Genomic DNA, 25,443 nt, shown 5'->3' with positions numbered 1-25,443 from the left:
ATTTTACTGAATCACCATGAGATATAGTTACAAACTTTCATGTTTGAGTTACAATCACACAATGATCAAACACCCATCCCTCCACAGTGCGCATTCACCACCACCAATATCCCCAGATGTCATTTCTACTGTGCTTTTTTGCACCCTGGGATATGTTCCCAGAAGTGGTATTATGGGGTCATATGGAAGCTCAATCTCTAGTTTTTGAAGGACTATCCATATTACTTTTCAGATAGGCTGGACCAGTCAGCATTCCCACCAATAGTAAAAGAGCGTCCCTTTTCCCCCACATCAACAGCACTGGTTGCTTTTGTCCTTTTGAATGTGTGCCAGTCTCTGTGGTGTGAGATGGTATCTCATTGTTGTTGTTTTTTTTTTTTTTTAAAATTTTATTTTATTTTATTAAATCACCGTGTGGAAGATTACAATGCTTTCGGGCTTAGGTCTCAGTTATACAATGCTGAAACAACCATCCCTTCACCAGTGCTCATATACCACCACCAAAAAAAAAAAAAAAAAAAAAAAACCCACACAGTACACCTCCCATCCTGCCCCCCCACCCCCTACCTTGTAACTGATAAGTTTCATTTTACATTCTGTTTACTTTGGTTACATTCAATATTTCAACACAAACCTCACTATTGTTGTTAGGAGTACCCCACTAGATTCAGACCTACTGTGAAAACATCATTGTTGTTTTGATTTGCATCAAGTAGGCAACTTTTTCAAAAATAAAAGTAAAATTAAGAGCATTCAAGTTCCGATATAAATGGATCAACATGGAAAGTATCATGTTGAGTGAAATGAGTCAGAAAGAAAGAGACAGACATAGAAAGACTGCACTCATATGTGGAATATAATGTAACTGAGAAGTACAAGTTGGCAACGATGCAACTTCTGGCAGATATCTCTCTGGACTTAGTTACTAAAATACTAAATTACAGAAACCCAAAACTGAGAGGCCGCTAAGTGTGGTCACTCGACCTCATACCTCTTCATCCTCAGCAATGGAAAACAAATTATCTAATGCTTCCTTTTCAGCAGGTCTGACTTTAGGGGAGAGACTCTCCAAACAATAATAGTGAGTTTTGTTGAAATATTGTATGCAATCAAAGTGAAAGTAAAGTGAAATTTATCAGTTACACAGGCGGGGGGGGGGCGGCTAAGGGTGGGGGAGCTAGGGGTGTGCGGGGGGTTAGGGGTGTGGGGGGGCGGGGTGGAGCTATACTGGGATTCTTGGTGGTGGAATATGAGCACTGGTGAAGGGATGGGTATTCGAGCATTGTATAACTGAGATTTAAACCTGAAAACTTTGTAACTTTCCACATGGTGACTCAATAAAAAATTAAAAAAAAAAAAAAAAAAAAAGAGCATTCAAGTTCCGAAGTCTATTCAATGTTTTGCTTACTTATCGAACCAATGCTGATACTTCATATAAACTTAAAAATGTTTTCATATCATCTGTATTTTATGTATAGTACTCCTGCATATAATGAATACATGTGTATAAATCAACTAAGTTACATCCTTACAAATTTATTTAATATTTTCTTTCTCCTACTTGGGAAAAAGGGTATTAACTTGCTAAAGATATAACTCTTACTAATCTTATAAATCAGTTCTTAAGAGAAAGTCTAAAATAACGTCAGTAAATACATTAAAAATCACTTACACAAGTACTAAATCAACCAACAATTATGGTTATACATTTCTTGCAATGAGTAGACTTATTTTCCAACAAAGAAACAAGAAAGACAATAATTAAATCTCAATGTTATACAGTATTCTAATTTATTAACACATTAATTCAACTGATGAGGTTTAGGCTGCCTCCAATATTTTAATGTCAAAAATGATCATAATAGGGGCTGGAGAGATAGCACAGCGGGTAGGGCGTTTGCCTTGCACGCGGCCGACCCGGGTTCAAATCCCAGCATCCCATATGGTCCCCTGAGCACAGCCAGGGGTAATTCCTGAGTGCAGAGCCAGGAGTAACCCCTGTGCATCGCCAGGTGTGACCCAAAAAGCAAAAAAAAAAAAAAAAAAAAAAAAAATGATCATAATAAACATTACTATAAATTTTCTTTACAGGATGTCTTGTCTCTGTCTTATCTTTCCATTGTTTATGATGCTTTGATGCACAAAAGTATTTCGACTTTAATAATGTCACATCTCCAAGGACTGTCAGGTTGTCCTTGTCAAAAATTAAGTTTTCACATACATGGCACACAAAAAATTTACATAAATGGAGCAAGTAGAGGTCGGAAAGATAGTACAGGGATTAAGGTGCCAGCTGGCATCCCACTGACTTCAGTTGGGAGTGCTGGTGCCACAGATAGTGTACTGAACAATGTCACACTCCTGAGCACAGGGTCAGGAGCAGTCCTCTGAGCACCCAAGGCAAAAAATAAAATTAAAATAAATGGAAGAATTATAGAATTCTTCTCACATTACATTTGTAAATGCTGTGATATATACTTGTCCTTCACTTTCATTTGCTGCCTACTATTTATCAATATTAATATGCCATAATTTATCTATTCTACTGGAAAACTAATGGGCATGAGAGTAGTTTCCAGTTTGGAGCTATTTTAATACTGCAGTGTACAATATTTGCACATGTGTTTCCAAGTGCTCATGTACATCTCTTTTTATTGGATATATATGTCATGATTTTCATTAATAGCTGCTTGCAAATTCACTAACATTTATACTCAAAAAAGTTCACTTGTTCTCATTCTTATCAAGTCTCTTTCACTTCTAACAGTCCAGTCGATAGACATTTATTATTGCTGTTTGAATTCATGATTTCCTGTTAATTTGAGTATTTTATTGACTTTCTTGGTTACTATTCTCTTTATAAAGTACTATTCAAGTTGCATAACTTCATTTCTTATAAATTAGCTGATTTACTTCCCATATGATTTGTAAGTATTCTTTCATACTTCAGAAGTCTTTGTAAGAAAAATGTATACTCCCATTCTATGGCTTGCTTTTTTCTTATTTCGAATGTAGCACTGCAGCACTGTCATCCTTCTGTTCATCGATTTGCTCGAGTGGACACCAGTAACGTCTCCATTGTGAGACTTGTTACTGTTTGGGGCATATCGAATATGCCACGGGTAGCCTGCCAGGCTCTGCTGTGCAGGCGGGATACTCTCGGTAGGTAGCTTGCTGGGCTCTCTGAGAGGAACGGAGGAATCAAACCCAGACCTGCTATGCTATTGCTTCAGCCCATTTAGAATGTAATCAACTAATTAAAGCTTTGAGCAATTTTGCATTTCCCTTTCTGTCAAAACTGAGAATGATGGGTTGGAGCGATAACACATCAGGTAGGGCGTTTGTCTTGCATGCAGCCAACCCAGTTCGATTGCCAGCATCCCATATGGTCCCCTGAGCAACACCAGGTATAATTCCTGAGTGCAAAGCCAGGAGTGACCCCTGTGCATCGATGGGTGTGACCCAAAAAGGAAAACAACAACAACAACAACAACAAAAACTGAGAATGACTCTTCAGGATTAAGAAAGCACAAACTAGGCTTTTTCCACTCCAGAGAAGTCTGTGTTCTGTCTTGAACACATATTCTTCTCTTCCTTTTTTCCAAACTGGACAGATAGCTCAATGGACTGGAACACAAGCTTTGCATGCAGGAGTCCGGGTTTGCTCCCTGGCACCAATGGTTCCCAGACTGCTGTATTACTTCTGAGTACTGAGCCAGGAGAGGCTTAGCACTACAAAAGGCATGGTCCTAAAACTAACAAAACTATGTATATCTTTTAAGGAGTAATAATGGCCTGATATTTACATCTGCTGTTTCTATATGCCACTACCAATTTCAATGATAAAGATATGGTTGAAGGGGCTGGAGCAATGGCATAGTTTGCCTTGCACGCAGCCTACCCAGTTCGATTCCCAGCATCCCATTGGTCCCCTGAGCACCGCCAGGAGTAATTCCTGAGTGCAGAGCCAGGAGTAACCCCTGTGCATCGCCGGGTGTGACCCAAAAAGCAAAAGCGAAAAAAAAAATACGATTGAAAATTTCTTTTAAATACAATCTTGCATGCCTTCTATTAATCTGACATTTTCCTTGCACTCCTCAATTTGAATTTCTGTATCTTTCATACCATTGTCCCACTGGGAGTTTTTTCCTCTTCTTCCTCTACTGGTCCTCAATTCCTAGATCTTGTTTTCTTTAAAAAAGCAAAACTTGGGGGCTGGAGGGATAGCACAGCCGATAGGGCGTTTGCCTTGCACGCAGCCGACCCAGGTTCGAATCCCAACATCCCATATCGTCCCCTGAGCACCGCCAGGAGTAATTCCTGAGTGTAGAGCCAGGAGTAACCCCTGTGCATCGCCAGGTGTGACCCAAAAAGCAAAAAAAAAAAGCAAAACTTTTTTTTTTTTGGTCAGAGTGATAGTACAGCAGGTAGGATACTTGCCTTGCATATGGCTGACCTGGTCTCGATCCCTGGTGTGCCATTTGGTCCCCTGAGCCCCACCAGGAGTGATCCCTGAGCACAGAGCTAGGAGTAAGTCAGGAGTAAGCTGAGCTCTGCTAGGTGTGTCCCAAAAACATGTAAAAAAAATTAACATCTAGTCCCCAGCAGCCACACCCATATCCCATTAAGTGCCCACCATATAAACAATGGTACAGCTTCACGGCTGCTGAAACTCATGGGTATATTGGTCTCTGAGCTGAAAACTCTAGAGGTCGTCGGGGGTGGGGTCCTTGAAAGGGGAGCAGGCTGAGTTCCTGCCCAGTTGAAGCCCCGGCACCCACACAACCCACAGCTGCCATCATGCCAAAGGCCCAGCTTCACTGCTTCAAAACTAATCTCTGCGAAGACACAAAGCTGACTATCAGGTACCCTGGCTTTCCAGCTGAAAACCTGGGTATTCTTGCGAGTGGGGGCAGACATTCTCTATTTGTCTCCCCCCCCAACAGGGAACTGCAGGAAGCCCCAGCAGTCACACCCAAATCCCACAATAAGACACAATATAAGATCCAGCTCTACAAATCCAGGAGCTCCAGAAGCACAGCTGCATACACTGCCACGGAACACCTCCAAATTCCACACTACTGACAGCCCAGTAGGAGCACAGCAAATTAGTGGGAAAGCAGCATAAGACAACTGTGCTCAAAACACACACAAAAAAATAATACAGAAGGCACAACTGGAAAAAACAGCTCAGTTAATAGTAAGACAATGAATTTAGTAATTCCATTATATGATACAGCGATTTTCAAAAATTATTAATTGGCAAGCATCTTACCTGCTGCATTATCACCCCAGCCCCAAATAATCTGATTTTTCAAGAAAGTCTCAAATCTTATTAATGTTAGCAAAAAAAAAAAAAAAATTTAAAAAAACCGTGTAGACATGTTTTTTAAGGATAAAACTTTTGGACAACTCATATATATATGCATATATATATATATTTTTCACTTTTATGTTTTTGTTTGCTTTTGAGCCACATCCATGAGTTCTCAGGGCTCTGTACTTAGAGGGGTCACTCCTGGCAGGCTAAGAGTCAAATGGGATGCCAGGGATTGAGCCCAGATTGGTCATATGCACGACGAGCACCTTATCCACTGTATTATCACTTTATCCGAGGTAATCTGATTTTTCAAGTTATTTCTAAATGTTGGCAAAAAAAATTTTTTAACACATGTAGCCATTTACTTTCCTGTAAAGTGTGAATAATAATTTTTAATATCTGACATAAATTCCTAAGGCAAGTTACTCAGAATTTTCTAGGAATTTTAGTTTTTAAAGCATATTTGGTTGCAAAATATTTTGTTCCCCACAGTAAAATAAACTTAATTTTCAAAAATCTATTATCATTAAAAAATTTTATAAGTATTTTACTTTGTTATATGTAGCACTGTTGTCCTGTTGTTCATCAATTTGCTGGAGCGGGCACCAGTAACGTCTCTATTGAGACTTATTGTTACTGTTTTTGGCATATTGAACACTCCCTACCCACTGTGTTATCACTCCAGTCCAATATGTTATATGTATCAAAATAAATAGAAGAACTAGTTACAAGTTTGCATAATAAGGGAAATAAAAAGGGAAAATTGAGTAATACTTTCATTTAAGATAAAGAGAGGGGGAGGTCACAAAAAATACAAAAACAACATTGTTACCTGCATTATCTTTTGGATAGGGTCTTTCCTCCACTGGCCAGTTTGCCTTACTCACTGACCTCTTACTGTAGATCCCCTCTGAATGTTTACTGTTGACAGGGACTGCCTCATCATCCCTTGTGCCTAGTGCTTGAGCTGGGAAATCTGGAGCAATGGCATCATTAGATCCTACTGAAAAAGGAGAAAGGTGTAAATCAATACAAATACACATTTGAAGTTCAAGAAAGACAAAAACCTAGTAGGTTCACCTATACTATACATAGTCGGCTCAACCACATGTACAGAAGGGCACTTATGGGGCCACAGAGATACTTCAAAGGACAGGAGAACATGCTCTGCATGTGGCAGACGTGGGTTTGATCCCTGGCACCAATGGCGCCCAGACTGCTGTATGACTCCTGAGCACTGGGCTAGGAGCAGCTGTTAAGCACTACACCAGGTGTGGTTCTAAAACTAACAAAAATATGTTTATCTTTTTTCAGAGAGTAACACTGCCCTAATCTTTACATTGCTGTTTCTATATACTAGTACCAATTTCAATAATTTCCACTGAAAATAATTTCTAAATATAACCACACATGGCATTCTATTAATTTCATTTTCCTTGTACTCCTCAATTTGAATTTCTGTATCTTTCATAAGTGTCATAGTGGGACATTATTTCCTTTTCCTCCAGTCTGGTCCTCAATCCCTAGACTTTGTTTTCATAAAAAAAAAAAATTCACGATCAGAGTGATAGTACACAGCTAGAATACATGCCTTGCACTTGACTGACCTGGGTCAATACCTGGGATCCCATTTGGTCCCCTGACCCCCACCAGAGAGATCCCTGAGCAAAGAGCCAGGAGTAAGTCAGGAGTAAGCCTGAGCTTTGCTAGGTTTGGCCCAAAACATGCAAAAAAAATTTACATCTAGTCCCCAGCAGCCATACCCACAAGTACCCACCATAAAAAAACAATGACCCAGCTTCACGGCTGCCAAAACTCATGGGTATAGTGATATTTGAGCTGAAAACTCTAGGGATCAGCAGATCCCTAGATCGAAAGGGAGCAGGCTGAGTTCCTGCCATGCTAAAGCACTGGTACCCACACTCACAATCCTCATGCAAAAGGCCCAGCTTAACTGCTTCACAACAGATCTCTGTAAAGATATAAAGCTGACTATAAGGTACACTGGCTTTCGGGCTGAAAACCCTGGGATCTTCTGGAGGAGAGGGGCAGACATTCTCTCCTCGCCTCCTCCTACCCCCAATTTAGTACTGCAGGAAGCCCCAGAAACCAGACCCACATCCCACACTGAGATTCAATGTACGATCCAGCTCAACAAATCCTGGAGCTACAGAAGCACCGCTGTATACACTGCCACCGAACACCTCCAAATTCCACAATACTCACAGCCCAGTAGGAGCACAGCAAATTAGATGGGATAGTAGCATAGAAGCCAACTATGCTCAATAAACAAAACATAATATGGAAGGCCCAACTAACAAAAAACAACTCAGTAAACACTCAGACAATGAATAGCCCACTGTATGACAGAGCAATTTTCACAAATCTTGTTTTACTGAAGTATATTATGAAAATTTTATTCGTCACTCTGTCATAAGAAGCAATATAAAATAAGTTATTTTGTACCTGCTCAGTGGGAGGCTTGGGGGTTGGGTGGAAAATAGAGAACAATGCCACTCTGGTGGTTAACAAGGAATGCCCAAAACTGTATTATGAACAACTCTGTAAAACCATGGAGTCAAAATAAAATCTAAAAAAAAAAAATTACATCTACTCCATGGTAGTGAAATAATTTCCCCTCCAATTTTCAAAGTTTATACCTTTAATTTCACATTAATTTAAACCTCTACATATTGCTTCCAAAACTCTTGATGCTAATCTAGTTACCATTTATTTAGTAAGACTAGGACCTGTATGTGTTTCAAATCTCTCCCTAGTGTTTTGAAACTCAGTGCCAAGTTTTATGGACTGTGTGATCATTTCTATTACTATGGCAAAACACCTATATTTCAGTTCTGGGATTATTTCTAAAGAAATCTTTTGATTCCTTCTTTTCTATTTTACTATCTTAATGGACCACCTCCTTTTTCAAATCAGTTCTTTAGAACACTCTTAAATTTTCTTTATTTTTTTCATTTTAATGTTTTTGAGCCACATCCATTGGTTTTCGGGGATCTGTGCTGAGAGGGATCATTCCTGTCTGACTGGGACCAAGTGGGATTGAACCTGCCTTGGTCGTAGGTACGGCAAGCACCTTATCTACTGTATTATGATTTTAGCCCCAGATAATCTGGTGTTTTTTTTAAAAAATTTTTTGTAGGAGTACTGCTATTTATTCAGTCATTGATTAAGCTGGATAATCTAATTTTTCAAGGTATGTCTCAAATCCTATTTCTAAGTGTGGCAAAAAAAAATTTTAAACACCATATTTCCATGCACTTTCCTGCATAATTTGATATATTAATCTGCAATATCTGACATAAACTCCTAAGGGAACTTAATCAGAATTTTCTAGGGATTTTGGTTTGTAACACATATCTGGTTGAATATCATTTTCTTTTAAAACTTGCAAAATATTTTGTTCCCCACAGTAAACTAAAGCTTTTGATTTTCAAAAATCTATTAATCATATACTAAGTTTGTAAGTATTTTACTGTGTTGGACTGGAGCGATAGTGGGTAGGGCGTTTTCCTTGCATGGGGCCAACCTGGGTTCAATTCTTCCATCCCTCTCAGAGAGCCCAGCAAGCTACCTAGAGTATCCCCCCCACATGGCAGAGCCTGGCAAGCTACCTGTGACGTATTTGATATGCCAAAAACAGTAACAACAAGTCTCACAATGGAGACATTACCGGAGCCCACTCAAGCAAATCGATGTATAACAGGACTACAGCGCTAGTGCTACAGTGTATGTATCAAAATAAATAGTTGGAGTAACTAGTTGCAAGTTTGCATAATAAGGGAAAAAAAATAGACAAAGTAATATTTTCATTTAATAAAAGGGGAGATATCACAAAATACATAAAAAACAACATTGTTACCTGCATTATCTTTTGGATAGGGTCTTTCCTCCACTGGCCAGTTTGCCTTACTCACTGACCTCTTACTGTAGATCCCCTCTGAATGTTTACTGTTGACAGGGACTGCCTCATCATCCCTTGTGCCTAGTGCTTGAGCTGGGAAATCTGGAGCAATGGCATCATTAGATCCTACTGAAAAAGGAGAAAGGAGTAAATCAATACAAATACACATTTGAAGTTCAAGAAAGACAAAAACCTAGTAGGTTCACCTATACTATACATAGTCGGCTCAACCACTTGTACAGAAGGGCACTTATGGGGCCACAGAGATACTTCAAAGGACAGGAGAACATGCTCTGCATGTGGCAGACGTGGGTCTGATCCCTGGCACCAATGGCGCCCAGACTGCTGTATGACTCCTGAGCACTGAGCTAGGAGCAGCTGTTAAGCACTACACCAGGTGTGGTCCTAAAACAAATGAAAATATGTATATCTTTTTTCAAAGAGTAATAATAATGGGCTTGTCTCTACATATGCTGTTTTTATATACTAGTACCAATTTCAATGATAAAGATACCACTGGAAATCTTTTCTAAATAGAACCACATATGGCATTCTATTCACTTGACTTTTTCCTTGTACTCCTCAATTTGAACCTGTATTTTTCATACCACTGTCCTATTGGAACATTTTTTCCTCTTCTTCTTGTACTGATACTAAATTCCTAGACCTTGTTTTCTTTAAGAAAAAATTTTTTCGTGGTCAGAGTGAAAGTACAGTAGGTAGGTTGGATACTTGTCTTGCACATGGCTGACCTGGGTTTGACCCTTCGCATCCCATATGACGCCCTGAGCCCCACTGGGAGTGATCCCTGAGCAGAGGCAGGAGCAAGTCAGGAGTAAGCCTGAGCTGTGCTAGGTTTGCCACATCCCACAAACGCCCACCGGATAAACAAGGGCCCAGCTTCAAGGCTGCTGAAACGTATGGGTACATTGATTTTTGGCCTGAAATCTATAGGTGTCGGTGGGTGGAGGGGCCTCAAAAGGGTGATTAGGCTGAGTTCCTGCCCTGCTGAAGCCACAATACCCACACTTTTGTTCCCCATAGTAAAAGAAAGCTTTTAATTAAAAAAAATCTGTTATTCATTTTAAAATTTTATATTTCACTTTTTTGCATGGAGCAATAGCACAGCGGGTAGGGCATCTGCCTTGCACGCGGCCAACCCGGGTGTGATTCCTCTGTCCCTCTTGGAGAGCATGGCAAACTACCAAGCGTATCCCACCCGCAGGGCAGAGCCTGGCAAGCTACCCGTGGCGTATTCAATATGCCAAAAACAGTAACAACAATTCTCACAATGGAGTCATTACTGGTGCCCCCTCGAGCACATCTATGAACAATGGGAAGACAGTGCTACAGTGCTATCAAAAAAGTTGGAGGAACTAGTTGCAAGTTTAAATAACAAAGGGGAAAAAAGATGAGCAATATTTTCATTTAAGATGAAAAGTGGTGAGGTCACAAAAGATACAAAACACAACATTATTACCTGCATTATCTTTTGGAAAGGGTTTTTCCTCCACTGGCCACTTTGCCTTAGTCACTGCCCTCTTACTATAGATCCCCTCTGAATGTTTAATGTTAACAGGGATTGTCTCATCATCCCTTGTGCCTAATGCTTGAGCTGGGAAATCTGGAGCAATGGCATCATTAGATCCTATGGAAAAATGAGAAAGCATTATGATTAATGCAGATTAATTAAAATTTTCTGTTAAAGAAACAGAAAAACCTAACAGGTTCAATCTACAGTATACACACAGTAGGTTCAACCACTTCCACATAAGAGCTCTTAAGGTGTCAGAGATAGTTCAATGGGTAGGAGAACATGTTTTGCTTGTGGGAGTCACTGTGCATGAGGCGTGTCCAAATGTGTGAATAGCCTCGGGCATGGCTGTGGTTAGGTTCCGGTGATCTTCGCCCCCGGGAGCTGTGCTCAGGGCGAGGAGGGAAGCTGGAGCCCATCCCCTCTGAGAGGCCCCGAGGGAAAACAGCCAGGCGTGTGGGCAAGAGAATCTCTGAGAGTCAAGAGAATCTCTCTTTTAAATAAATAAATAAAAATTTAAAAAATTAAGCAAGTTATTGTGGAAAATTCAGGAAAGCATTAAAAAAAACAAAACCAAGGGCTGAGTGATAGCACAGTGGGTAGGGCATTTGCCTTGCACGCGGCCAACCCGGGTTCGATTCCCAGCACCCCATATGGTCCCTGAGCACCACCAGGAGTGCATGAGCCAGGAGTAACCCCTGTGCATCTCCAGGTGTTACCCAAGAAAAAAAAAATCAATCAAACCTATTTATATATCCTACTAAATGTGATCCTATAGTAGGATCACAAAGTATATAATTTGGTTTTATTATTTAAAAGGTCCTTCCTTACCTTGGATGTGGTTTTCCTAGAAAGCAAATGCCTTATCAAAACCATTTTTCTTTGTGTTATTTTTATTTATTTTGCTTTGTGTTATTTTTATTTATTTTGGTAAGGGGTGTTTCCAAGAGTGCTCAGGGAGCCTGGGGTTCACTCCCAGTGAAACTTAGTCCAGCTTTGCAGGCCTGAAAATTCAGTGGCAGTCAGTTTGTACAGCTCTGCTTAAGTGTTGGAGGCACTTGTTCTATTTTTGTTTGTTTGGTGCCAGGGATCAAACAGAGTTTCTGCATACAAAGTATGTGCTCTGAGCCACCTTTGAACCATCTCTCTGTTCCCCCCCTTTTCTTTAACTGAATCATTGTAAGATACAGTTACAAAGCTTTCATGATTGAGTCTCATTCATTCAACGATTGAACAACCATCCCTCCACCAGTGCACATTTTTCACCACCAATGTCCCTAGTATCCCTCTCGCCATCCCCACCCCATCCCACCCACTGCCTCTGTGGCAGGCACCTTCCTTTTTATTCTCTCTCTACTTTTGGGCATCATGGTTTGCAATACAGATACAAGAGGTCTCTGGGCCCTTTTTTAAGAATTACGTTTTTAAGAACTTTTAAGAATTGTTTGCTTTACAACCATGTAAGCTTCTATATTTGTTTTTCTAATCTTTAGTTAATGAATGAGTACTGATTCTTAATCATCTGGATACTGGCATAAAAATTTGGTATTATGAGTATTTTTTGTATTTCTGTTTTCAGTGGGAAAGTTGTATATTGGGACTTGAAGTTATGTCACCATTAGAAAACTTGTTCTCTTGGGGTTGGAGCAATAGCACAGCGGGTAAGGCGTTTGCCTTGCACGTGGCAGACCGGGGTTTGATTCCCAGCATTCCATATGGTGCTCTGAGCACTGCCAGGGGTGATTCCTGAGTGCAGAGCTAAGAGTAACCCCTATGCATAGCCAGGTGTGACCCAAAAAGCAAAAAAAAAAAAAAACTTGTTCTGTCCTTTGAAATTAACAACAATTTGCCCAAGATAAGGGACAACTCCTTTCTGTTTCTGTGCAGGGTCTATACACACATAACATGCATACTAAATCATAGAAAATAATCTCTATATAAATAAGACCATATCATGTCTTGCTGACCACTAAAAAATGTCATCTTACCAATCAAAATCCAACAAAACATGAATTCAGTTTTCTTATATTAAAATATCCCCAAGAAATATTTATTGAATTCCCCCCATAAAATATTAAAAGAATTCTAGGAAAACAGAGGTATTTGATATCTTGTATTCACTAAATATGTTCCTAAGCAGTTTAAAGTTTCAACACCGGATACTGCAATACATTCTTTTCTATGTTGTTTGTCTCAGTAGATCTGAATTTTTGACAGTTTCAATAGTAAAAACAGAAATGAGGATAATTGTGTCCAATTTCATCTCAATGTTTGAGACGTTTATTGTGCACAAAAGCTGCATAATTCTTACTGGCAAATAACTGTGTCCATTTATGAACAAATAAAATACTTTCCTTCAAAAACTAAAAAAAAGGTAATGTTTTTAATGGTTGTTAGCTAAACAATTAAGTATCTTAGTAACTTGTTACCTATTTAAAAAATACTTGCATTTATTTGAATTCCATATGAGGGGGAAAAATTCAGTACAACATCAAAAGGAATAGTGAACAAAGAAAACTGGAACTTGTAGATGGAGTGACTACACCAAACAAGTAATAATTACACAAATTTCTTCATCATTTATTAAATACTTAAGTATATACAATGTATCCGACCAAATAACTTGGGTATTTATTTCAGAGATGAGAAATAAAAAGTTCCATATTTTACTAAAGGATAATACCATGGCTGCGGTTCAATGGTCAAGCACGGACTTTGCAAGCATGACATCTGGGTTTGATCCCTTGTGAAAAAAGGAAGAGAATGAATGGGTAGAGAAACAGAGAGAAAAGTGGGGGAGAAAAGAGAAGGAACGAATGGAAGGGGATGGAAAAAGGGAAGGGGAAAGAGGATGGGAGGGAAGGGGAGTGAAGAGAAGAAATGGAAGGAGAAAGAAGTGGGAGAAAAGATAGGAAGTGGACAGGGAGAGTGGAGGAGGGGGACTGGGAGGGAGAGGAGGGATGAGAGAGAAGGGAAGTGAAGGAGAGGGAGAAGAGGAAGATAGAAAGGGAGGGGAGAGGGGAAGAGGAGAAAGGAAGGGAAGGGAAAGGCTGGAAAGGGATCTGAGAGGAAGGGGAGAGAAATAGGGGAAAGGGGGAAGAGGAGAAAGGAAAGGAAAAAGCAAAGGGGAAGAGGGAGGGGAGGGAGGGGGGAGGGAGGGAGGAGTAAGGAAGGACTGATTTTTCTGCAGGATTATAGCACTGAGCTTTCCACGTCACTTCAGAATTAGCCAGTGAATAAACAAACATTTCAAGAAATAAAATATTTGAAAATAATTTCTGCAAATACCTGAGTGTGAACTCTCAATGGTGGTATCTGACTTGGAAGCCAGAGATCCAGGAATTTGGCTTACTTGCTGAACATAGTACATATCTGTACTAGTAGAAGGTTTATATGGCAAGAGTAAAGGCTGAGCTAAAGAGATAAAAGAAATCAGAACAAAAGAACACTTATTAATTTATCAAGCAAACACTGAATACCTTCAATGTACTAGGTAGTATTTAAAATTCTTACAATATATCAGTGAACATATCATAGAAGTATCTATGCCTTCTAGAGAAATAAACATTTTGGAAGACGGAAATATAGCATTTGCTTTGCACGCAGCCAACCGGGTTCGATTCCTCTGTCCCTCTCGGAAAGCCCAGCAAAATACTGAGAGTATCCTGCCCACACAGCAGAGCCTGGCAAGCTACCCGTGGCATATTCGTTATGCCAAAAACAGTAACAAGTCTCACAATGGAGACCTTATTGGTGCCACTTGAGCAAATCGGTGAACAATGGGACGACAGTGCTATAGTATTTTAATTTAACTAAGCTAGTAATTTATTTTTTAATATGAAAGAAACAATTAGAAAAATGCTAAGGGAGATTAGGAATACTAGGACAAGATGCAGATTAAATAGGGTAGCAGGGGTTAAGTTTTATTGAGGTGAAAAGTTCTTTTTTTTTTTTAATTTTTTTAAAAATTTTTTATTGAGTCACCATGTGGAAAGTTACAAAGTTTTCAGGTTTAAATCTCAGTTATACAATGCTCGAATACCCATCCCTGAGGTGAAAAGTTCTTAGTAAATTACTTCAAACAAACAACTATCATACTAATCTCTTCTTTTGCTTTTTTGGGGTCACACCTAGTGATGCTTAGGGTTTACACCTTGCTCTGCACTCAGGAACTACTCTTGGTGGTGTTCAGGGGACCATATGGGATGCAGGGATCAAATACAGGTCGGCTGTGTGCCAGGCAAATGCCTTATTGGCTGTACTATCACTCGACCCCCAATACATATCTCTTATTGAAACCAAACCTGGTCACAGTTAACTCATACTACTGGTACTTATTCTTCGGAGTCATAGAAAAATAAGTCTATATAGTTTATGTTATAAAAGAAGAAATTCTCAATATTAATATATAAAATCTTAACCCTAAAACTAAAAGGTAGCTATTAAAATAATATTTATAATTATAAGTCTATAGATGTTACACTCAGTGGGGAGTGTCTAGGCTACTTTGCAAAATACTTGGGCCAACACAGCCTTGATGCCACTCCCAATAGTACTTTGGGGACATCAGGGCTAGAACAGTAATAATAGGGGGTGATGGAATAGAACTCACACATTATACATGGTAGGCATATGTTCTGCTGCCTGAGTCATACCCTTGCCAACTAATAACATTTTAATGTATTTGCTACTCTTGTTTTTTTATGTTCATATTTATAGTTAACTACATGTAAGATATATAGCTTGTAATTCAGCTTTTCTATTTTGCATTTACAATAAAGTACTACTTTTGTTTTGTCATTTTATTTCTAATTTATTTTCCTGACTACACTACAGATTATTATACAGAAATTATTTTGACTTCCTACACCTTCCCCTGGACTGGAGCGATAGCACAGCAGGTAGGGCCATTGCCTTGCATGCGGCCGACCTGGGTTCAATTCCTTCGTCCCTCTCGGAGAGGCTGGCAAGCTACCCGTGGCATATTCGATATGCCAAAAACAGGAAAAATAGGTCTCACAACGGAGATGTTAACTGGTACCCGCTCGAGCAAATCGATGAACAATGGGATGACAGTGCTACAATGCTACACTACATATTAACTACTCTACACTTCTAATGTTAAAATTTTAGACTAAATTTAAAATTTCAATTATAACTGTGATTTAAAGTTTTTCCTATTCAGAGCATATTCAACCTTCCCTGCTGCTATCCTGTGTCAGGAAAATTCTCTGGTTACAGAGTGAAAATTATATCATGGTCAAAGTTTTAATATCACATATAAAGTATAAGTTGTTAATCCTAGCAATTTCTAAAACACACCAATATTCACTTTGTCGCTGAATGTGGTGCATAGTGTATGCCTAAAAGACAAATATTAATAGCAAATAAGATACCTCAATAAAAATAAAATGTACTAATATCCTCACTCATTATACAACATGAAATCTCTGCTATGAATTTGTTTTTCTTTCATGATATATTTTCCTTCAAGAATCTCTTTTAGTTGCAACAGTATCTCAATTATTAGCTAGGTACAAACCATGCACCTGCACACAATATTTTCCAATCTCTGGTGCAACTATGTATAGATATAGGACTAAATCTGAATTTAAGAAATTAGTGAGAATAGTACTTGCAACTTTCAGCTTTTTTTAATATTCATGTCCCAGAACTGGCATTACAGATGCCCCACACACAGTCAGGAGTGATTCCTAAGCACAGAGCCAGAGTAAACCCTGAACACAGTTGGGTACAGCCCAAAAAACAAAATCAAACTAAAAAAACCTCAGATTTTTTTAAGCTGTTTCTTATATGGTGGCAAGAGTAATTAACAAAGACAATCTGTGATATTAAACTGTATTTTGGAGGGATTTTTAAATTTCACAACATAGATACAGAAAATTTATGATCATTTACATATAAATATCACGATCACGAATCACGAAATCCGTTAATCACGGATTTCTCAGGTGGGCTCAGTAACATCTCATTTAGTCCTTTCCCTGACATATTAGAAGTCTATCTTGACCAGGTCCTCCTAAGGATGTTGCACTGGGGGCTCTTCAGGGTCAGGGGAATGAGATCCAGCTTGTTACTGGATTTTGCATATGAATACACCATGGGAAGCTTGCAAGGCTGTCCCATGGGGGCAGGAAACTCTCAGAAGATTGCCAGTTTCTCCCAGAGGGAGAAGCAGGTTAAAGATATGGCTTGCTTTCAAGTCTCTCTCTGGATGTTGACCGTTGATGGGATTACACACACCTGGGTTCCTCTGCCAGTACCTTCATGCATGAGGCCTGTCCGAACGTGTGGAGAGGGGCCTCCAGCATGGCTGTAGCAAGGTTCCGGTGGTCTTTGGCCGCCGGGAGCTCTGCTTGGGGTGGGGAGGGAAGCTGGAGCTCATCCCCTCCGAGGGGCCCCGGGGAAGACAGCCAGGCTTGCGGGCAAGAGACTCTCTTTAAATAATTTATTAAAATCAATGCAGTTTGAATTCTGAGCTAACCAAACTCCATTTGTCATTCAGGCATATTGCATCTACAGCTACGGAGATGATTTTTTTTAATAAGTAGGTAAACAATATAGCACTGTGTACACTGTCGTCCTATTGTACATCAATTTGCTCGAATGGGCACCAGTAACGTCTTCATCGTGAGACTTGTTATTGTTTTTGGCATCTCGAATACGCCACAGGTAGCTTGCCAGGCTCTGCTGTGCGGGCGAGATACTCTCAGTAGCTTGCTGGGCTCTCTGAGAGGGACAGAGGAATCAAACAAACCTGGGTCTGCCACGTGCAAGCCAAACGCCCGACCCACTCACTGTGCTATCGCTCCAGCCAGGCAAACAATATATGTTTGTAAAAACTATTAAGTACTTTTTAAAAAGTTTCCATCTTCAGTTGGAGAGAAGAATGGGAACCAAATTGTCAATTCACCTATTATTGGTTAGAAAAAGAAAATAACTTACTCTAATTCTGAACATTATGTAGTATAATTATTGAAATATCTGTCACTTTAGCATATTAATACTCTAAAACGTATAAGCACTCACCTAACTCAGCAAAAGTCATTTGTCATTCATCCAAGAAAATAGTTAAACTATTCCTAAACGATGTAGTCAGTTGGGCCACTTCTAGAACTATCCCATAAAAACTTCGATTTTACTCTTTCACAATTTTGCTCCCTTCCAATTGATGATGATAATAACTCCAAGTTAATCATTGGCTTCATGTTTTATCTGTGTTTTGTTTTTTGTTTTGGTGGTTGGGTTATTTGCAGTGAATGCTCAGGGGTCACTCCGGGGAGCGCTCAAAGGACAATATAACATTAGGGCTAGACACTAGGGCTCCTGTATGAAAAACATGTATTCCACTCTTGTAAATCATCTACCTAGACTACAGATTCCATACATTTTTAGTGGTGGGTCTCCCAAGCAGTGATCAGGAGGCCCCGGGGAGCCCTCCTTACAATTCTCGGCAAACTGGGTTGATGATTCTATGGAAAGGTCTGAGTATGTATCTGTAGTGTGGGGGATTACCTAGGCCACCTGAGAGCGAGGTGCACCGGGACTACAAGTGCTACCCCTAGTGGTGCTCCAGGGCCATCTGGGCTGCACCCAACAATAATCAGGTTACCACATGGTACTGGGGATTGAACAGGGGATGACTGCATGCAAGACTTGTGCCTTAACCTCTGTACCATCTCACTCTGGCTCCAGATTCCATATATTCACGGTAGCAAAGTTATAGATAACTTGTCCCTGGTAGACTTTGAACCAAATCAGCTCAGCATGTGCAGGTCCCTACTGTGGGGTGCAGGCCGGGACTGGAACCTTGGAAGGAAGATCCAGGGGGCAGGCCCAGCCGCACATGTGCACAGTGCCACTTCCCTACCAGAGCCTTGTGCCTTTGGGGACTTGGGGACAGGGAAACCCTGCTGTGACCATCTGTGCTGCAGTGAGAGGTTCCTGGACAAAGCTGGCCATGGGAGAAAATCACAGAATACACAAAGGTGCCTCAAGTGCAAGAGCTCAGGCACACAGAGCTGATGACCAAGATGGCCTGAGTGCAGCCCCACTTACTTATGCCTGGCCCGCGCCAGCGTCATGTGTCTCAAGGGAAACAAGGATGGGTCCCTTCTTATAGAGGAAATGACCATGGAGAACTGGCTAAGGTTGAAGATTATCTGCATTATGTATTTTGCATCTAGTTATTATAGTTAGTAACATTTACTGCAATACAAATGTCAATAATTTACTTACCTACCTAGAATTGACCTCAATTGTTTCTTTTTTGGTTTGTTTTTTGGGTCACTACCCCATTGGTCAGGGGTAATTTCTGGCTCTATGCTCAGGAATAACTTCTGGTGATGCTCAGGGGACTATATGTGATGCCGCAAATCGAACCCGGGTCAGCTGCGTGCAAGACAAACACTCTACCTGTAGTACTATTTCTCTGACCCTAATTTTTTCACATTTTTATGAACAACTGGCATTCTTATAAGTATCATGGCATGAAACATCATTACAAGCAGTATGAGTTCCGTGAATACTGTAAATTCCACTAGAAATGAAGGAAAAGAATAATAAATCATATTCTCTTTGTAGTTATGTAAATAAAAGCTATAATAACATGAATCCTAAATTCTTAAAAATTTTAATTATGAAAATTAGGTTTTTCTTCCTCCTCTTTTGTTTTTTGCAGAGAGGGAGGTGGTTTTGGCCATACCTGGCTGTGCTTGGGGGCTACTCCCAGCTCTGGGCTTGGGTGGTTGCTCCCCTGTGGTGCTCAGGGAACCATATGGCATCAGGAATCATACCAGGGTTGGCTACATGTGAGGGAAGCAGCACCTTAATCCTATACTATCTCTCCAGCCCTAAAATTAGAGGTTCTAACTAAAAATGACAAATTTCCTCAGATGATTACTCACAGAAGCTGGTGATGTAACTTAAAAACAGAATCACATTCTCTTACCACTTGGGGCATGAGGCACTGAAATCTTTTGGATTGAAGATGATGATGCAAACTTGAAAGGACCTTTGTCATTCTTAGGGGCTTGGGAATCTTGAATTGCATATGTAAGATCTTTATCAGTAATAAAAATCTCAGATGAAAATAAGGTTTTGTCTGGACTTTCTGTTGTTATCTGAGTGACTGCATCAGATGACATTTTTCCAGAGAAGGCTGGTGATAGGGTCTTATTCTCTTCTGGAGGCCTACACAAAATAAGAAAGAACATATCAGGTGATATCCGTGGCTTATAAACTATCATAACCTATTTGCAAAAGATACTTTAAGAACTTTTTACATACTTTGAAGAAATATTTTGTGATTACAGGTCAACCTCAGTTACTGTCAATATTCTTCACCAAATTCTGCCATCATGCATCAATTTATTTTCATTAAAAAATACTTTAATTTCAATTTGGAATGCAATTATATAATTTAGTTGAGGAAAAGGTACTTTTCAGTTGCAGTACAAAATACACTAAAATAAAATGTATTCATTTTTTTATTTGTTTTGGGGCCACACCCTGCATTGCTCGGGCTTATTCCTGGTTCTGTGCTCAGGGATCACTTCTGTGGGGGGCTGGTATCACATGTGATGCTGATGCGTGAACAAGAGTCAGCTACGTGCAAGGTTAGCACCTTGCTACACTGTACTATCTTTCTGGCCCAAAATTTGTTTTCTTTTTTCTTTTTAATTTCAATTTTTAAAATATTTTTATTTTTTGCTTTTTGGGTCACACCCAGTGATGCTCAGGGGTTACTCATGCCTCTGCACTCAGTAATTACTTCTGGTGGTGCTTGGAAAACCATATGGGATGCCAGGGATTGAACTCGGGTCCACTGCGTGCAAGGCAAACACCATACCCACTGTGCTACTGTTCCAGCCCCAAATTTGTTTTTCTTAAATAAGGGGCAGATCCACTGAACAAGAAATTAAAATGAAGGTTACCATTAGCATACTGACTTGATTCCAGTACCTATAAGAAGAAGCTCTCTAAAAAACCACAAATTTTAAAATACTGTATGTTATAGTATAAGAAAATAATAATTAAAAATAAAAAATTTGAAATTTAGTGATCAAATTTGCTCTTCAAGCCCATGTTCTTTCTTGAACACATTTCCCCTCTTTTACTCTCACACCTAAGTTTCAATGTAAAAAACTACCTAGCTTCACTTTAAAAAAAGAAATAAAAAAAAGTTAGGGGCCACAGAGACAGTTCAGTGAGTAAGGTCGAGGGTAACTGAAACTTGCAATGCTCTTATGCGAAGAAAAATTGTAAAATCAATTCCTGTTCATTCTCTTTCTCTGAATGCAGTTAAAACTCAGAGAGACTAAACAGAACAGTTATTGGAAGACTAGAAAACAAAAAGAGCAGGCAAATTTAACTAGTAATAGTGATAAAACTTTAAAGTACCACTAAAATAGTGATGAGTTGATAATTTCTGGTTTCTTGTAACACACTTAATTCAATATATCCTAAAATCCAGAAGTAGGATTGAAGATATAAACAGAAAGGCCATTAGAAGAAGTTCTCTATTTAAGATTGAGAAGTATCAGTGCACATAATGTGAAACTCCTTTTTCTTTTGTCTCTTCTTTTTTTTTTTTGCTTTTTGGGTCACACCTGGCGATGCACAGGGGTTACTCCTGGCTCTGCACTCAGGAATTACCCCTGGCCGTGCTCAGGGGACCATATGGGATGCTGGGATTTGAACCCGGGTCGGCCGCGTGCAAGGCAAACGCCCTACCCGCTGTGCTATCTCTCCAGCCCCTCTTTTGTCTCTTCTATTGCATTCAGCACATATGTAATTTCATGAAAGGAGGTACTGCGTAAAAGGGACTGGGAGAAGCGTAAAATTCCGAGAAGGAATTTTCTCATAGAAAAAAGGTTTTTTGTAAATAAATTTCAAGAATGTGAACACATGAATTTTTTTCTCTTTTCTGTACTATGCTACTTGGCATTCACTCAGACAAAGCCGTCACCAGATGTTCATGTAACAGTGGTAAATTAAGACCCGAAATTCTGTGCATAAATTGTAGAGGAAATGATAGAGCAATTCCTCAACTCTTGAGCTTAACCATGAGCTATGCAGGTATAAACCTAGCAGCATACTATGTTCTAAGAATTAAAGTCTGACATAGACTTCTGCCTGAGTCTCAGGTCACTCAGTGTCCATGAGCAAATTCAATATGGACAGCACTGTAAAAACTAAACAAACTGCTCCCAACAACAACAACCCAACTCTAAGAGGTGCCTGCCAAGATGACAGGCTGTGGGCAAGAGTGGAAGGAACTTGCAAAGGGAAGGTGATACTGGTGGAGGGATTGGTGTTAGAACCTAAAACTCAACTATAAATATCAATAACTTTGCAAATCATGGTGAAAAAACTAAACTGGCAATGAACTATACCATACCCACCAAAGGATGATTGGAATTAGTAGATTGAACCCCAAAAGGGAACTGATTGATAAAGACATCAAAATTTTCCACAGGATTTAAATAGAACCTAAGAGAACAAGAAAAATCTACTTTTATGGGGAAAGACAATAAAAATGACTGCATTTCAACTACTCGGTGGATAATAAGAGTTCCAAGAATCTTTGACATAATCAAACATTTATGTCATCAGAAACATAGGAGAGGAAGAATGTGATGTAGAGAAAAAGATCTGCAGAAATTAAATCTGAAAACTTAAAAAATTTAATGGAAGATATAAAACTATAGTAGAGGCTCAGCAAATCATACACTCAAATAAGCCAAAGAAATAATGTCTAAAACATCCTAATCTACTTGAAAACATAAAATTAATTTTTAAAAAAATGAATGCAACCAGAAAAAAAAAAAAGAACAAAACCAGTGTGTTAAGGAAAACAAAGAAACTCCTCAAAAGAAATGAAAATGGAAACACATCAAAATATTCGGGACACAACAAAAGTAGGTCAAAGGAACAATTTTACAGCAAGAAATGTCTATATTAAAAATCAAACCTGCCAGGTACGAGCTTGCAGTGACAAGGCACATGGGGCCTCAGGGATGGGGGATGGAACCGAACCTTCTCCCCATCCCGAAGAGACCCCAAGTTGCCGCACACGAACGGCTCCACCGGCTCCTGAACGGCCATGATCCCAGAGGCACACAAACCAACCTTCAGAACCCAGCGGCTTTTGGCAGAAATCCCTCCAGACTTAATTACTAAAATATCAGAAATCCATCAGAAAGACCTCATATGCTCTTCATAATCAGCAATAGAAAACAAATTATCTAATGATCCCTTTTTGGCAGGTCTGATTGTTGGGAGAAAATTCCAAATAATAATGGTGGGTCTTTTGTCAAAATATTGAATGAAATCAAAGTAGAAGTAAAGTGAAAATCATCTGCCACACAGGCAGGGGGAGGGGAGGGATGGGGGTATATTGGGGTTCTCGGTGACAGAAAATGTGCACTGGTGAAGGGATGGGTGTTTGGTCATTGTATGACCAAGACTTAAACTTGAAAGCTTTGTAACTGTTCTCACGGTAATTCAATAAATTAAACAAACAAAACAACAAAAGAAGAAACCCTGAGAACTTAAAAAAAAAATCAAACCCAAAAATCTTGAATAACCTCATCTTATACCTTAATGACTTAGAAAAAGAACATAAAGACATAAAAGTAATAGGACAGGAATAACAAAAAGCGGAGCAATGTCAATTAGAAGATGCCAGAAAAATAATCGAAAAGGTCTATGAAACTAAGTTATGAACTTTTTGGTTTTTGGGCAACATGTGGCAGTGCTCAGGGACCAGTTCAATACCTGGAGGTTACTCCTGGCAGTGCTTAGAAGACCATGCAGAACTGAGGACTGAAGCCAGGCCTATGTCATGCACTCCAGCCAAAAGTCTTCCAACACGTGTAGGAGATTTTATTTTATTTTACGGTCTTAGGGTGGTGGCCTGGGCCACACCATGCTTAGGGCTTTCTCCTGGCTCTATGCTCAGAAATTTCTGGTGGTGCCTGGGGGACCATATGCTGTGCCAGTTATCAAACCAAGGAGATCTATGTGCAAAACAAATTCTTAATTTCTGCAGTATCTTGCTAGACATATCCAAATGTTTTAAGGTTTTAAAAAAAAGGGGCAGGGGCTGGAGCAATAGCACAGCGGGTAGGGCGTTTGCCTTGCACGCGGCCGACCAGGGTTTGATTCCCAGCATCCCATATGGTCCCCTGAGCACTGCCAGGAGTGATTCCTGAATGCAGAGCCAGAAGAAACCCTGTGCATCACCGGGTGTGACCCAAAAAGCAAAAAGGAAAAAAAAAAGGGGGGGCAAAATCAGAAATGAAAGAGAAGATATTATAACCACTGACAAAAATATATAGGATCACAAGACTATTACAAACTACTATACCATAAAACTGGAAAACCTAGGTAAAATGGATAAACATAATACAAACCAGAAAAGGAGTAAAAATCATTTTTGCAGATAATATATCTTGTAGAAAACCCTAAAGATTTCACTGAAAAGTTGCAGGACATGAGAGAACATACAAAATTCAATTCTCTCTAAATTCTTATCAACAAAATATCTAAGAAAGAAAAAAAAATCCTTTCATAATATCATAAAAAAACCAAGAAATAAATTTAACTAGGAGGGTAAGTGCTTACCTGTTATACTATCTCTCTGGCCCCAAGAAAACTGTTTTATAAAGGAAAAATAGCTAGTTCCTGATTTAAATTATAATATAAAACGATAGTAATCAAAACAGTATGGGACTGGCATAAAAGCAGGTCTATAACTCAATATAAACAGAATAGAGCCCAGAAATAACCCCACATACATTCAAAGTGAGGGACTATTACGCATCCATAAGAAGGAAAAAACAAAAACAAAAACTGGTCATTTGCAAACCACAGATGAACCTTCAGAGTTTTACGATAAGTGAAATTAAGTTAGACAGAGAATGATAAATACTGTAGACTATCCCAAAGAATAATAAAATCCCATAAAATAGTAGAATGGTACTACTACTGGTAGCAAGATCCACTGATGGAAATTAAAATTTCTATTTAAAATTTAAGCAGAAAAGTTATATTTGTAGCCTAGTAGAAAAGGAAAAACTATAGAAGAGAATCTTGGTAGACACTTTAACGAAGTGATCAAAGTTAAAACATAATGAATAAAGTACAGCAACACAATGTTCTTCCTGATCAGCTGTATCCACAATGCAAAACCTTAATCTAGTCTTTAGATATTAGACAAAGCCAAATGGAAGGATTATGCATTCACAATTCATAGGCTTAATCTAGTGTTTAGATATCAAAGACAAATTGAAAGATTTTCCCTGCTTTTCTGTAATTTACCAATTCTCTTCCAAGTATCACAGAACCACACAACCGAGTTGAGAGGTGGAGGTGTGGAAGGGAGGGGTGCTGAAGGAGGAAGGTGGATGGAGTATGGTGAGGTGGGTACACTGGTGAGGAGTATGGATGATAGTGGGTACACTGGTGATGGGTGTGGTTTGGAATTTGGGGTATGGGAAATCATCGTTAACAGCACTATAAGTCAATCAGCACTATAAAACCATCTCATTAAAAGAAGTTTTAAGAAATGGTACATCTGCTGGGTGTGGTGGCAGGCGCCTGTAGTCCCAGTTATTCAGGAGGCTGAGACCTGAGAACTGT

At 39.4% G+C, this 25,443-nt stretch overlaps 1 protein-coding gene across 1 annotated transcript in view; it reads right to left on the bottom strand.

The window, feature by feature from the left end:
* Nucleotides 1-25,443, bottom strand: part of ALMS1 (ALMS1 centrosome and basal body associated protein) — a 160,388-nt gene that overhangs the window by 37,572 nt on the left and 97,373 nt on the right. Inside the window, exons 6-10 of the mRNA XM_055121512.1 lie at nucleotides 19,748-19,989; nucleotides 14,065-14,190; nucleotides 10,723-10,890; nucleotides 9,201-9,371; nucleotides 6,153-6,323 (exon numbers count right to left, since the gene is read on the bottom strand). Of these exons, the coding sequence (XP_054977487.1) occupies nucleotides 6,153-6,323; nucleotides 9,201-9,371; nucleotides 10,723-10,890; nucleotides 14,065-14,190; nucleotides 19,748-19,989 (878 nt within the window). The remainder of the gene's footprint in view (nucleotides 1-6,152; nucleotides 6,324-9,200; nucleotides 9,372-10,722; nucleotides 10,891-14,064; nucleotides 14,191-19,747; nucleotides 19,990-25,443) is intronic.

This window comes from Sorex araneus, chromosome X (genome assembly GCF_027595985.1).
Source record: "Sorex araneus isolate mSorAra2 chromosome X, mSorAra2.pri, whole genome shotgun sequence".
Classification (NCBI taxonomy): domain Eukaryota; kingdom Metazoa; phylum Chordata; class Mammalia; order Eulipotyphla; family Soricidae; genus Sorex; species Sorex araneus.
This window is presented reverse-complemented; position numbering and strand designations above follow the sequence as displayed.